At 53.5% G+C, this 15,163-nt stretch overlaps 1 protein-coding gene across 1 annotated transcript in view; it reads right to left on the bottom strand.

Moving 5' to 3' along the window:
- Nucleotides 1-633: 633 nt before the first annotated feature.
- Nucleotides 634-15,163, bottom strand: part of LOC116937079 (protein Wnt-7b-like) — a 33,445-nt gene continuing 18,915 nt past the window's right edge. Inside the window, exons 3-4 of the mRNA XM_076062181.1 lie at nucleotides 3,430-3,704; nucleotides 634-1,859 (exon numbers count right to left, since the gene is read on the bottom strand). Of these exons, the coding sequence (XP_075918296.1) occupies nucleotides 1,380-1,859; nucleotides 3,430-3,704 (755 nt within the window). The 3' untranslated portion in view covers nucleotides 634-1,379. The remainder of the gene's footprint in view (nucleotides 1,860-3,429; nucleotides 3,705-15,163) is intronic.

Below are 15,163 nucleotides of genomic sequence, written 5' to 3'. Positions count from 1 at the left end.
TTCGTTTAATGTGTGCGTGAGGCTAACGGGCGGCGTACATGCGAGATTATTCGTGCGACCTTTTGTTTAGCTTGTGGTGGGGTGAACGGGCGGCGTGCCTGTGAGTTTGTTCATACAGCCCTTTAAATAAATCTCCGAGACAACCCCCCAATCGGCGAGTGACGTCCCTGCCCTCTGACCCCTGACCCCGAGTCCCGCGCGCGCGATTGGGGCGTGGCACGGAAGAGGAGCGACGTCGGATTTCGAGTGAGTGGGTGTGAGTGTGCGCGGAGATTGTGTGAATTGATCCTAGGTGGCTAAGCGCCAGCCACGAATCATGCCCCGAGGGGCCGCAGCGAAGGGGGGGGGGGGGGAATCGGTGAGCAGTAACCCTCCCCAGGACACGGAAGAGGGGAGCAGTGGATCCCACGTGAGCGAGGAGCCGGGGGTCAGCCTTCCCAGCAACTGGACCCTGGTTATTAAGCTGCGCGAGCGTACTGGCAGGCTATTATTTATTTATTTTATAGGTAATTGGATTTGTATTGCAGCAAATTACTACAACAGATGAGGCGAGGTACACTGCCGTCATTGTCTTTTTTTTAAATAAACATCCTCACTTTTGTTTTCTTTCACTGTAAAAACAAAGGACAAGTATGGCCACCCATCATCATCGCTCCGTTGTGTCATTGCTTCAGTGTTGTTTGAGGGTGTTTTGACCCCCTCTTCCAAGCTGGCCAAACACCTCGACGGAGGTGGAGGTGCCCACACTGTGCCGCACCACACGCGGCCTGCTGATGGACCAGCTCTGGGCGCACCCACGTGGTGGACACGTGGTGGACACGGGGTGGACACAGGGTGGACACAGGGCGAGACATGTGGGGTATTGAAAACAAAAACTAATACTTATTTGATGTCAGCAGGTAAGGGCCACCGAGCTACAGAGGTCCGCGCTCGCCGCGCCGCTCAATAAATAATCGAAACGAGAAAATATACAGTGACGAATCACGAGGAGAAAGAAAACAGCGTTGGCTTTTTTGCAATCGACATGCAGACTCCTCACTCTCCCATCATGCTGAGATCTCGGTGGCTACTTTGTCCCAGGCTTGGGAGCCGATTGCAGAGCTCACTCTTGCAGGAATCCGCCTAGCCCCGACCCCCCGCGTCGGTAATCACGCAGGGTGGCGGTGGGTGGGGTGGTGAGTGGGGTGGGGGGGAGTTGAGGGCAACTGCCAGGTGCGGAACGACAGCCATCTCCATCAGGCAGTGACATCCGCTGACACTTTTGTCCGGACATGATTGTTGGCCAGGGGCGAGGCTCGTGGGGGGCAACGTCCGACAATCGACCTGGCGAGCGATCGAGCGGGCGGAAGAGTCGGGGCCAGCTTCCCAGCGAGCCGCCGTCACTTGCACGTGTACTCCTCTGCCCTCTCGCTGCACGTGCCGCAGAGCACATGGCAGCACCAGTGGAACTTGCAGTTGCAATTCCACGAGCGCGTGTACTCGCGCGTGTTGTACCCGCGGCCGCAGCAGCGCAGATCGCAGCCGTCGGCGTTCGGCGACGTGCGGTTGCACAGGCGGCCGCGCGTGCCCAAGCTGCCCGTCAGCAGGTTCTCCTCGCAGTAGTTGGGCGAGCGCTCGGTGAACACGAGCTCCGTGTCGAGAGGCTTACGGTGGGCGCGCGAGCGTTTCAACTTGAGGAAGAGGGGGTAGCGGTAGCGGCCGCCGTGCACCGGCTCCACGTGGACCGCCTCGTCGTACTTGTCCTTGAGCGCGGAGCCCACCTCGCGGAACTTGGGCAGCGTGGTCCAGCACGTCTTGGTGGTGCACGAACCCGACACGCCGTGGCACTTGCACACCGGCTTCATCTTCTCCTCCAGGACCTGGCGCCGAGTGGGGGAGAGAGAGACAGAGGGCGGGAGAGCATCGGGGAGGTAGGTGGGGACAAGTGGACAGAGAGAGACAGAGAGAGGTGAGCGGTGAAGGCATCGCTAACGGCGGCGTCGCTCGTACGAGTGAAGGAGAGGAGGTCAAATGTTTTTGTGTTTCTTACAAAACCGCTGTTGGCGTTGATCCTCTCCGATCCGCTTTGTGCCAGCTAAATGCTGCGGAAGAAATAGGCATTGTGCCGGAAAAATGACGAGAAGAGGTAGGAGAATGGGGGGGAGAGGCGAGTAGAGTGGGGAGGGAAGGGGTGGGGTGGCGGGTGGAGAGGTCAAGCGAGGGAGTGTGGGTAAGAAGGTTCTGGACGCCTGGGGGGGGGGGGGTAGAAATGGAGACGGGTCATATTTTGCTTTTCACCCCCAAGACATTTCAGCACCTGCGTTGGATTGGATCTGGAGAAGTGCTCGGTTTGGGGAAATCGCCTGCAGAAAAAAAGAGCCCCACAGGCGTCATTATAATTCCCTGCATGCCACGCGATCGCCTTCATTCAGATATGGGCCTGCAGGTGTGATAAGGGGGAGAGGAGACTCCTATCGAGAGCGGTCAAGGAGCATCGGGGCAAACGAGCTGCAAGGCAGAAAAGTGTCGTTGTCTCAAGAGGAGGTGGGTGGGTGGCCACCTCCATCCCCGTGGCCGTGCAGGCAAGATGAAAGCACTGTGTGAGCTCCTGTTCGGCTTCGCTGACCTAGAGGACCTTGGAGGAAGGAGGTCCTCAATGGAAATGGAGCCACCAATGTCAGGTGCAAGGAACAGGTAAAGGTGCAGCACTGCAAACCTGCTTTGTCGCACCACCGCTGTCAGAAGGCCATCCAATCGAGGGAGCCCTCAAGAGCCCTCACCTATAGAGGGCATGTTGCTCTGCTCTCCCACAGTGGCCAGACGTCTTGGATAACCCCCACACTTCACCCCACCGCACGTGGCGTGCCAGTCGCCTAACTGCGGCATTGCTCATAGTTCATAGTTCATTTATTAGGTATAGCCCTGTGAGCCATTCGGCTCTTGAATCGGGTGCAACCGCAACAAACAAAAAACATGAACAAGAAAACATCTTAAAGTGATTATGTGACTGTGCAAACAGAAAATACAGGAAAAAAATATAAAAATATTCCTGAAATAGCACCGTACACCAACGCTGTGTGCAAAAATCCCAGTGGGATGCAAGTCAAATAACAACAACAACCACGAGACAACTAAGCTCATTTTACTGCCGCAATTAGAACGTCATGCCGCGCCCGGAGGACCCAAGCGAAGACTTCTGATTTGCTGACCCGTTATACCACCGCCGCGTGTCCCCTATGGTATGCGTTCACGAGTAAATGAAGTCATTGCGCGCCGATGATTGACGTCAAACCTTTCCGATTCAAATGGAGAGTGAGATCTGTAAACGAAGGGCACGCGTGTCGTCGTCATCTGCGGAGACAGCTGATTGAAAGGCGTCGTGGGAAGACGAAGAGCAAGGTGGGGCACCCACGCGCACCCATGCATGCCTTCGCGCGCGCACCCACGCACCTTGCGCCCGGCGGCGTTGTTGTGCAGGTTCATGAGCGTGCGCGCATTCTGCTTGACCTCGCGCGCGTCCACGAAGAGGCGAGAGAACTCGAGGCCGTAGCTAAGGTCGGCCGAGCAGCCATCCCAGTGCCAGCCCCCTTGCGCGTTGTAGAAGCCCCCCTGCTTGGCGCGGTCGCAGCCGCACTCGCTCCAGTTGCCCTGGCTGCACGCCGCCGTGATGGCGTACACCACGGCGGCCGAGATCACCGCGTGCATGAAGGCCGCTTCTCGGCTACCTGCTCATGTCAGGGAGCACAGGCACGAGGGGGGGGTTGTTGGGAGGGGGGCGGTGTGAGCAGCAGGGTGGTGGAGCAGGGACACGTGGGAGGTGGGGGGGGGGAGACGCGGGGTCGAAATTATGGGCAGATGGGATTTGTATGGGAGGCACACACACAGACACACACACAAAGCCACCCGGCGCTCCGCTCGTTGTTGTGAGCGTCGCTCCTCCACCCTCCGTTGTTGATGGAGGGCGACTGCCTCCAACTGCCCAGTAGCATTCTTCACGAGCCTCCTCCACAGAGGCCGATCTTGACACCGCTGGTACCAGTCATCGGCATGTCCACTCAGCTCCACGTCCTCCTGTACCACATCACTCCATCTCTTCTCTAGCCCGTGCCGCGCCCGTTTAGCCCCCTCGATCCGGCCGAACAAAAGCTGTTTCGGCATGCGGGCTACATGACCCAGCCAACGCAGCCTTGCCTGCCGGAGGTGCTCACCGATGGGACCTTGCCCAGATCTTTCAAAGATTTGTGAGCACCTCACAGAATCCAGCCTGGTTAAACCCAGGATGGATCGTAGGCAGGCTAGCCTAAATGTTTCTAACCGGCGAAGATGTTCCATTAGGGGGGTCCACGTTTCGCAAGCGTAGAGATGGGAGGGAATGACCGTGGCTGAGAAAACCTGAAGCTTAGTGCGGAGCGACAGACCAGGTAGCTTCCACACAGCGTTATAACCGATGAAAAGATATTGCCGCTCGACTGATTCGGAGTGAGACCTCTGCTGTTAAACTGGAGCCGGTCATATGCACACTGCCCAGGTATGGGAAACTCTCCACTCTCTCCACAACTGCCCCATCACCGGTTGGGAGTTGTGGGGTGGAGTGTTCGATGGTACAAAATACCCAGGCAGGTGCTTAGTTTTGGTGGGGCTGATGGTAAGACCCCATCTCTTAGTGGCACGCTCCAGTCTCAGCAGCAGCGTCTCCAACTCCTCCTCTAAACGAGCAGCTATTACCAAATCATCGACATACATAACGTGGTTGAGCAATATGGAGCCATCCCTTGACCGCACTCGGGCATCGATCAGCCTCCCATTATATCTGTACCAAATGGAGATTCCCCCGGTACAGCTATTGAAGGCTTCATGAACAACGTGGTCAAAATAGATGTAAAATAATGTGAAGCCAGAGGACATCCCTGCCGTACCCCAGGGTGTACAGGGAATGGCTCTGACTCCTGGCCACGTAGTTTCACCCGGGCCTGCTCACCATCATGAAGGTCCTTAATGATCATGAGCAGAGGGTCAGGGACGCCAAAAACACGAACAACCCAGAGCCCAGGCCTACTGATGGTATCATAGGCCTTGACCAGGTCAATAAAGCAGAGATGTAGGTCTTGTTGGAATTCCCTAAACCTCTGCTGTAGCAGATGGACAGAAAATATGGCATCTGTGCAGGACCGCCCTTTCCTGAAACCTCTCCTCAGCATGCCTGGCAAGGCGATGTTGATTAATCCTTGCCAGGACCTTTCCCGGCACACTGAGGAGTGAGATGCCCCTGTAGTTATTACAGTCTGTGCGGTCCCCCTTCTTAAAGAAGGGGACCACCAGGGCATCCTTCCAATCCTGCGGAACCCGTCCAGTGGTTCAGACTGTTGTCATGATGTCATATAGGGCAGTCTGTGCACAAACGCCACCCTCCCTCAGCATTTCACTTGGGAGATCATCTCTGCCCGGTGCCTTCCTGGTCTCAGACTCCGGATCGCCTTCAGATGGCACCTCAGCCAGCCACTCAAAGGGGGTGACTTCTTCCAATATTTGAGGCACCGCAGCCTCAGCAAGGTCATCCCCACTTTCTGCCACGATGTTTTCCTGGCTGAGGGATTTGCCTTCCCGCAGGACCTCACAGAAATGCTCAGCAAATCTGCAAACCTGTTCCTGGGGGTCGGAGATTGGATCACCGTTTTTCCTCTAATGATGTTAATAGGTGTGGCGCTGCAGGTTACTTTTTTGATGGAGTTAAATAGAGATTTGTGATTGTGGGCTACTGAGGCAGACTCCATCTCCTCAGCAACCTGCGACCACCACCCATCCTTGCAGCGCCTCACGGCTCTCTGAACCTCCGAGCGAAGGCTGCGGTAAGCCTCCTCATTCTCTGACGTGGGATTCTGTAGCCGATGACAGTGGGCCTGTCGCTTTTTCTCAACTATCCTGAACGCCTCTTCTGTCAGCCAGGGTCTCTGGGGAGGTCTGGACCGCCTACTCAAAGCAGCCAATGCAGCTGCATGAGTCACAGTCCTAAACCTCATCCATTTACCCTCGACATCAGGAGGAGTGGGGGACAATGCCAACCCCAGCCGCAAGCGATGATGAAATTCTCGCTTGCAACTTTCATCAGATAACTGAGACCAGGCCACTTTAGATTGGAATGGGGTCCTGGGTGTACACCCACCATCGGAGTTGAAGAATGGCAGGCGCATCTCACAGATGACAAGTCGATGGTCAGAGGGCAGATGAGCTCCACGGTAGGTCCTGGTGTCAAGGACATGGGCTCGCATCCACTGGTCCGTCACTATGTAGTCCAGCAGATGTGCTTGCTTTGACCCGGCATGCATCCATGATGTTGTGTGGATGCGCCGATGCTGGAACAGCGTGTTGGTAATTACAAGCCCATGGGCTGCACAAAAATCTAGCAGCCTCCTACCGTTGTTTTTGAGCTGATCTGGCCCATGCCCTCCAATCACTCCAGACCAGGTGCCAGCATCATGACCAACTCGGGCATTGAAGTCACCCAACAAGATGACTATCCCGAGGGGCCACTTTAGCCAGCACCTGTGACAGATCATAGAAGGCATCTGACTCATCGGCTTTGCCTGCATCCCTCCACGGATGTTCGTCTTCGGTGGGGGAATAAGTAACCACGACCACCACTCCTCGCCACGCTCCCACACCCTCTTCATTCTTTTGTTCAAAAGAAGAGCCACTCTCTGTTGTTTGGCAGTCTGCTGCCCCGAGTAAAGGACTGTCCACCCCTCATGGTGGCAGGAGCCAGAACCGGTCCACCGGACCTCCTGAATGCTACAGAGATCCAGGCGGTACCGGTCGAATAGAGGAGTGGCAGCCTCTCCTCGCAGTGAGCGTTCGAACATTCCACGTGGCCACACGAAGTGGCTTTTCATTGTTTCTGGAGGAGCCCCGAGGGTAGAGATTCAATCTCCTGGCTCCGCCAATTGGGGTTTGGCCAAGAGACGTCATAGACGCCTGTCCCCCATGGGGCTTCCGGCACAAGCTTATTAGTTACATTTATAATTCGTGGTTTTGAGCTAAATTTTTGAAGGTGGAGGGTTACCAGCCCCTCGCACCCGTCCAGAGACCCTGTTTAGCCCCTGTGGTGGTCACAGACGCCATGAGGGGAGGGATGTTGTATATGCTGGGTCTTGAAATTTTAGTGAAAATAATAATAATTAAAGGAAATGTGGAAATATGCGTAACTGTCCGAAGTTATGTTAATTGATGTAATTATGCACTAAATTGTGCACATAATTAAATTGTATTAATGTATGCGAATGTGCAGTGTGTTCTTTTATGGAGATGGAGATGATAAAGTAGAGGCAACACGGTGTGTTTATTTATATATCGGTCTTCAGTCTTCAGCTGCAACTGCCTCTAACCTCTCCATAGGCCCTCCTTATATACAGTTTATATCCGAGGAGCGGGGCTCTGTGGGATCGTAGAACACCCCACAGCCCCACCCGTTGGGAGGGGTCTGCGGGGGATCATAGAATACCCTGCAGCCCCCTCACCCCCCAGGCTAGGAATCATAACGGTTTCTCCCGCCATTTTAGTTGTACCGCCCCTGATGGGCACTGTCCGCCATTGCAGATATTTGCAGCCCATTTACGGCGCTACATCACCCCCCCCCCCCCCCCCCAACGTAGCATTCAGCCGTCTCAGCTGTCAAATACAATGACAATAATTAAACAAAACTTGTACAACAATTGCGAGTGCGTGTGCCTGGGCATGAGGCGATCCGTGTGGCCGTAGCAGTTTTCCGTGGCGCCGTTACTGCGGAGGGGTAAGCACACGGCTATACTGAAAGTTAGGCTTGGCAACCGCACGACTCGGCTCATCGGACAATTCACGTTCTCGGCCCCTTTGTGTAGTTTGAGTATCAAGAAATGGTAAAAAGGGTTTTAAGCGCGACGGGTGCACAAACCAGCATCGTTTACTATGGCGGACTTTTACACATTGTGGCCGAACGACCTTCACAACATCTACGGGCCCCCTCCAAGGTTTTAAAAGTTTGGGTGACGTTGACAATGGTACTTGAGGACAGTGAATCCATGCCCTGTCACCCTCGGACCATGTATGCGAGGAAACTTTGAGATTCCGCAGGCGCTCATTGGCCAATTGACGGGCCTCCGAATTATGTTTTGCCGCCACTCTTGCTTCCATAAACTTGCGGATATTTAACCGAATGTGCTCGGAAAGTTTGAATTTAGGGAACTCTGAGCGACGCGTAATTGAATATCCACCGGGGGGTTTGCCTCCCTGCCATACATTAAATAGAATGGCATGAGGAGCCAATCGATAGGTGGCCAGAACCCCGGGGATATGAAGATCCCAATCAATCTGTGAGTCGGATACTTGGTGGCTCAGCATGGCAGTGAGAGTCCTATTAAATCGCTCCACCATGCCATCCATTTAAGGGTGATAAGGGGAGGTGCGTACCTGGTGTGTGCCCAACAAGTCGCAGACCTCACCCAGCAGTTTGGACGAAAAATTATTTCCCTGATCGGTCAGCAGCCGCTCTGGAGCACCCTTATCCAGGACATAGCCGTGGAGGAAGGCCTCTGTGATGGCTGCCGCCGACTGGTTGGGTAGTGGCCAAGCCATAGGCCAGCGGGTAAAATATTCAACCCCAACCAGGAGGTACTTGTTACCCCTAGGAGTAACAGAGAAAGGCCCCAAAATGTCGAGCGCAACTAGTTTGTTCACTCTGGATACCTTAATAGGTTGCAATGGAGGACACGACGGATTAGAGGCAGGCTTTCGTCGCGCGCATTGGGGACATACCTGATTTACAAGGATTTTAATGGGCATTTTTGCCAAAAAATCAGTACCAAGCAGGCAAGGCACCGCGAGTGTGGATGAAACAAGCACCGGACCCTCTAATTTGATATCGCCAATTTGAATTTGTATGTTGATAATACCCATTATTCCCAACAATCCTCCATTAGCGGCGAAGCATGGGACGTCAACTGGCCGCAAGGAACGACAGGACTGGGGAAGTATATTGAAAATTAGGTCTGAAAAAATAGTTGCTGACTCGCCCGTGTCGACTAGCACAAGGACCTCCACCCTCTCAATGAATCCAATTATCGAGGAGGATCCTGCTGCCGCAGCGACTACTCTATGGGCTAACTGGGACCACTGACTCGGTCCCAGCGCTCGATCTTTACTCCCATTTATTAGCTCTCCCCCGTCCGTCGCACGCCCAACCCACGGAATGTGATGGATTGCATGTGTGTCGAGTGGGGGCCGAGAGCTTGAGGTGCCGCTACTTGCCTGAGTCTGTCACGGGTTTGATGGTTGTCGCTGGTCCTGATCCCGAGATCCTGCGTTGCCGCGACGTGGAGCCAGGCAGCCGGAGGAGACGTGGCCCCACAGGCCGCAGTTGTAACAGATCACCGATGAGCCGTCCAAGGGCGTGATCCCCCGTTCCGGGCGGCGCATATCATCGCGTGGTCTGCTGCTGCTGCTTGATCGCCATCCGCTCGTTGAGGCAGACGCAAAGGCCCGCGCAGGCTGCTGGTCATCCTCAGAGTCGCCGTTGTTGGTGGCATCGACACAGGCTGCGATGGTTTCGTCCCACTGCAGGAGGTGTGCGTGAATACTTCGTGCAGCTCGCAGGGAGGAGAAGTCGTCATCGTCAGCCGCTAGGAGGATGACACGAAACTCACGAGCGAGGCGCAGCAGCTTCTGCAGGACGAGGGAGTCGATGCCTTCCTGGTCCAGGCGCGGGTATGCGGCTCGCGCCAGGGCCAGCAGCGCGCTGCGGTAGGCAAGGGCCAACTCCGAGGTGGTCCGTGTTCGAATGTCAAAATGGTGACGGGTGTCGGACGGCGGACCATTAATGGCCTGCATGTTGCGAAAAGCACCTTGCAATGTGGAGCGAACCCGCAACGGCAGCGTAATGAATGAAGCCAAGGCGTCGTCGTCAAGCAAGGTCGGGAGGGCACGGAGCGCCTCTGCCTCCGACCACCCGGTCAACTCCCTGTGGGAGTCGAACCGACGCTGGAAAGCAGCCCAATCTCCACCGGCTGCTGAAAACTATTTTAGCGCCGGCAGGCGTTGCTGTACGGGATGCAGCCGGTCGGCAGGGAACTCCTCGGCCCTCGCTGCTGATGACGTTGCCCCCAAGATGGAGGCCGCGGGTAGTGCTCGCACTTGTGATGACGAGGTTATTGCAGATTAGTCGCCGCCCGGCCCGGACGTGACGTCAGGTCCGTGGTGCACCGCGGCACCGGCGGAAGCGGAAACGGCGATGGCGGCGGCCTCGGTTTTGATGGCGGGAACCGGCTGCGCGCCTGAGGGGGCCGCACCCTCCATTCCCAGCGCCACATCCTCGTGATGGATGTCGCCGAGGATGGTCGCGGCGGAGTTGAGCAGCTCTGTAAGGCAGAAATGCGCCTCTTGGAGCGAGCGGCGAACAGGAGGTAAGGCGGCGAGCGGCAGCACGTGCAGCTGCATAGCCGGCAGCGGCTCGTCACCCGCGGCCGGGGTCGCCATGACCCCGGTGTCCGGCGCGATATCGTCGCCGTCCGGGCCCAGAGCACGGCGTCTCCTTCTAAGTCTCCATGACCACTTCTGACACCAAATGTAGCGTGTTCTTTTATGGAGACGGAGACGATAAAGTAGAGGCAACACGGTGTGTTTATTTATATTGTTATAATAACTCTCTTACGCCCCCTAGCTAGGAAGGTACAGCCTTCGGGCTATTGTGGCTTAACACTGCCCCCTGCTGGCTTCCCACCTTCCGGCTATCCATGACCTCGGGGAAGCTATTCTGACCGACCCTGGTATGGTACTCGTCCGACCACTGGTCCAAGCTCGACCCGGCCCTTAGAAGGGCAGCGGGCTCGAGGGTCCAGGGTCCTGGTCTAGCTGCCTTCAGTCTTCGGTCTTCAGTCTTCAGCTGCAACTGCCTCTAACCTCTCCATAGGCCCTCCTTATATACAGTTTATATCCGAGGGGCGGGGCTCTGTGGGATCGTAGAACACCCCACAGCCCCCACCCGTTGGGAGGGGTCTGCGGGGGATCGTAGAATACCCCGCAGCCCCCTCACCCCCCAGGCTAGGAATCATAACGGTTTCTCCCACCATTTTAGTTGTACCGCCCCTGATGGGCACTGTCCGCCATTGCGGATATTTGCAGCCCATTTACGGCGCTACATCTGTGTGCGATTATGCTAATGCAAGCCCTTATGATTATTAGGCCCCGCCTCGCTGACGAGGGTAGTATTATCAATCGGGATCACACAATTAATTGTATGAGGTTATGCAGGTGTGCTGTAAGTATGCTAGATTAAACTTTGCTTCTTCGTCTAGGGTCGAATTATCAATCGGTATAATACAATTATTCTCGCTTTAACATTTACGGATTATGTATTAGTGTGTTCATGTCAGGCCTCCAAATTCAAATCTCACCGCAGGAAACAGTTAAGATTATTATGCATGAACTTAGGAAGGCACCACTCAGACACTTCTGGGTTAAGCAATTTTAATTTCTAAACAAAAACATAACACTCTAATATGCGAACTATTATGCTTGGAATTGTCAACACAGTACTCCTGGAGATGTTCTCCTCATCGATCCATACATTTAACCCTCATTGATCACGTTGTTAACCTGGGTAACAGAATAATTGATTAATTCCTTAGAGTAACGCGAGCATATACAGTGATAGGAAAAAGTCCTTAAAAATTAATGCAACGATGTTCATACGAAGGGCAATAAAGAAACATGTCCCGAAGGCAAAAGTATACGACAATGAATTCATAGGGAAGATAATGTAGTTACGAAATGTCTTGGGACAATGGTGTGCAACAGTGTGCCTGCTTCAGCAAATGCTTATCAATTGGCTGAGGCTTCAATTAATTTGTGGGCAAGATTCTGTGATCAAAAGAACGATTTCAACACAATATTCTCCCTGTGAGTGTGTAGACGCGTAACGTAGGTTTCTAAACGTTTAGTTTCATTAATTAATTCATTGGTAATAGTTATGCAATTAAAAAGAAAGAGAAAAAAATAACGACTAAAATACTTCTAAATGTCTCTATCCACATAACTCAATGGGACGCAATGTTCTTCGTTATCAGCTAATAGTTGATGCATTTATCATGAGTCTTCTTGTATGTGTTGATGTGTAAGTGTTGTAGATCTTCTTGTGTTAAGCAAACGCCGAGGTTGGGCATCCCTTGTATCAAAAATGTGTTTGTCCCCTGCGGAGCGGTGAGGGTGTGAGGGTGGGCGTGTCTTACAACGGCTTCGTTGCTTTTTCTTGTTCGGGGAGTCGGCTTAGCTGCCCGTCTGCTGGCAGATACAGGCTCTTTCCACTGCTGGAGGAGCTGCGTCGGCACGTTGCTTGTCCTTGAAGATGCTCGATCACGCTCGCCGCTGGTCCGCTGACAGCAGCAGGCTCCTTCCACTGCTGGAGGAGCTGCGTTGCACGCACTCCCTCCTGCCCCGTGCTGCTTGTCGATGCCCGATTGCGTGTGCAGTTCGTTCGCTGGTGGCAGACACCCTTGCCCATTATTCTTCTGTCAGCTCTAAACTCGTACTCGGTGACACATCGCTACTCGGCAAGTCTCTCCATCCCTGGTTGATTGCAGAGTCTCACCCCGGAGCTTGCCGCTCGCCGCCCTCTCCTGTCGCTCGCCGAGCTGTCCCTTATCGAGCTTAAATGCCGAGCTTAAATGTGAAATTCTCTCTCCTCTCTCCGTGTCTCTTGCGAGAGAGAAAAAAAACAGATGCCCTGTGTCACCGTCCTCCTCCCGTGGCAGCAGCGGCCTGGCTGCCCCCCCCCCCATTTTTGACCTTCGACCTTTGACTGTTTTACCATCACATTTTGTTTGTTTGCATTCCCAACCCCTCTCTCCGTGGTTTCTCCTATTAGGGAGGGGAGGCACTCTCCCTTCATACGTATTTTATGGCTACCATGTGTTTGTGTCAAATTGTTGGAAGACAAAGGTGGCCAGGGATGCTCTGATTTCATGGAATATATTATCTGGTCTTGTGTGTTTGACCTATTTTCTTGTATCTATTTTGAGTCACCCTAGGTCGAATCTCTTGTGATTATTATTTGGTTTATGTTTAACCGAGATTTGTAATGTCATTAGATGTTCCTCCGGTATTTCAAGGGTTTTATTACTTTTTGCTCCCTGTCTGCATCCAGGGATCCGTGCTTTTTATTCTCGAGGTCAGAGATATAGCTTAGTTTGGACTTAAGTTTTCGTGATTGCAGGAACTCAATCTACGTGACTTGGTAAAGTCACGTAGATAGAAAGATACAATAAGAAATAATATAAGGAATACTGCAGTCTATAATGTCGACTTATTCTTATAGCCAAGCTTCAACTTTTTCTATACAAAAAAATATATCAGTTATAATGTCCGTTTGCCCTGTTTGTGAACTGTCCTTTGGCAATCTGGAGATTTTGCAGATAGTCGTTTACCTCCCTTTGCCACGGAGTTTATTATTTAATGGCCTTTTACGACCTCCAGATGTTTGGTGCTTGTGGGAGGTAGCGGGTTTGAGGGTGTTATATTTATTTATCGATTATTATTATTGTTATTATTTTTAAAAATGGCAGAATTATTTTTAATATTAATTTCAATCAGAAATTGGGCCTCCCCCCACAGCACTGTCCACGACAGAGTTGCCCGTCCGGCACTGCGAGGAGGTAGGGGGTTGTTTTGCCGGACACACACACAGACACAAAGACAAATATCCCCCTATATAGCCTTAACAGACTGTAGGGGCAAGTGCTGTTAGTGAGCACCTATGAAGACACACACAGACACACACAGACACACACAGACACACACACACCAACACACACACAGACACACAACAACCGCCATTCGCCACTAAGTGGCGGTGACGTCACCATGATGTTTGCCAGGCCATGTGCACCTTGAGGCCACGTGAAGTGTCGAACGCCCGCGGGCAGGAGGTAATGGGGCAGACCCAAGTCCCACGGGTCGACTGACTGAGATGACTGAGATGACTGGCTGATGCACCACCTGTGGCCCCTACTGTGCCAACCTGCTGTGCTTTAGAGTTCTGCTCGTTATTGTGAGCGTCGCTCCTCTGCCCTCCGTTGTTGTTGGAGGGCGACTGCCTCCAACTGCCCAGTAGCGTCCTTCACAAGCCTCCTCCACAGAGGCCGATCTTGACACCGCTCATACCGGTCATCGGCAAGTCCACTCAGCTCCACGTCCTCCTGTACCACATCACTCCATCTCTTCTCTAGCCCGTGCCGCGCCCGATTGGCCCCATCGATCTGGCCGAACAAAAGCTGTTTAGGCATGCGGTGGCTGGGTGAGCGGGCTACATGACCCAGCCAACGCAGCCTTGATTGCCGGAGTAGCTCACCGATGGGACCTTGTCCAGATCTTTCAAGGATTTGTGAGCTCCTCACACAATCCAGTCTGGTTAAACCCAGGATGGATCGTAGGCAGGCTAGCCTAAATGTTTCTAACCGGCGATGATGTTCCATTAGGGGGGTCCACGTTTCACAAGCGTAGAAAAGGGAGGGAATGACTGTGGCCGAGAAGACCTGAAGCCTAGTGCGGAGCGACAGACCAGGAGGCTTCCACACAGCGTTACGCAACCGATGAAAAAACATTGCCGCTCGACTGATTCGGAGTGAGACCTCTGCTGTTAAACTGGAGCCGGTTATAAGCACACTGCCCAGGTATGGGAAACTCTCCACTCTCTCCACAACTGCCCCATCACCAATTGGGAGTTGTGGGGTTGGAGTGTCGGATGGTACAAAATACCCAGGCAGGTGCTTAGTTTTGGTGGGGCTGATGGTAAGGGCCCACCTCTAAGTGGCATGCTCCAGTTTCAGCAGCAGCTTCTCCAACTCCTCCTCTGAATGAGCAGCAATTACCAAATCATCGGCATTTAGATTAAATAATGTGGGAGCCAGAGGACATCCCTGTCGTACCCCAGGGTGTACAGGGAATGGCTATGACTCCCGGCCACGTAGTTTTACCCGGGCCCGCTCACTGTCATGAAGGTCCTTAATGATCGTGAGCAGAGGGTCAGGGACTCCGAAAGCACGAAGAACAACCCAGAGCCCAGGCCTACTGATGGTATCATAGGCCTTGACCAGGTCAATAAAGCAGAGATGTAGGTCTTGTTGGAATTCCCTACACCTCTGCTGTAGCAGACAGACAGAAAATA

This window comes from Petromyzon marinus, unplaced genomic scaffold, assembly GCF_048934315.1.
Source record: "Petromyzon marinus isolate PM22_M1 ecotype Great Lakes invasive population unplaced genomic scaffold, UKy_Petmar_22M1.pri1.0 PM_G_Scaffold_53, whole genome shotgun sequence".
Lineage (NCBI taxonomy): Eukaryota > Metazoa > Chordata > Hyperoartia > Petromyzontiformes > Petromyzontidae > Petromyzon > Petromyzon marinus.
The sequence above is the reverse complement of the archived record's forward strand: the minus strand, read 5'-3'. Positions and strand labels throughout refer to the sequence as shown.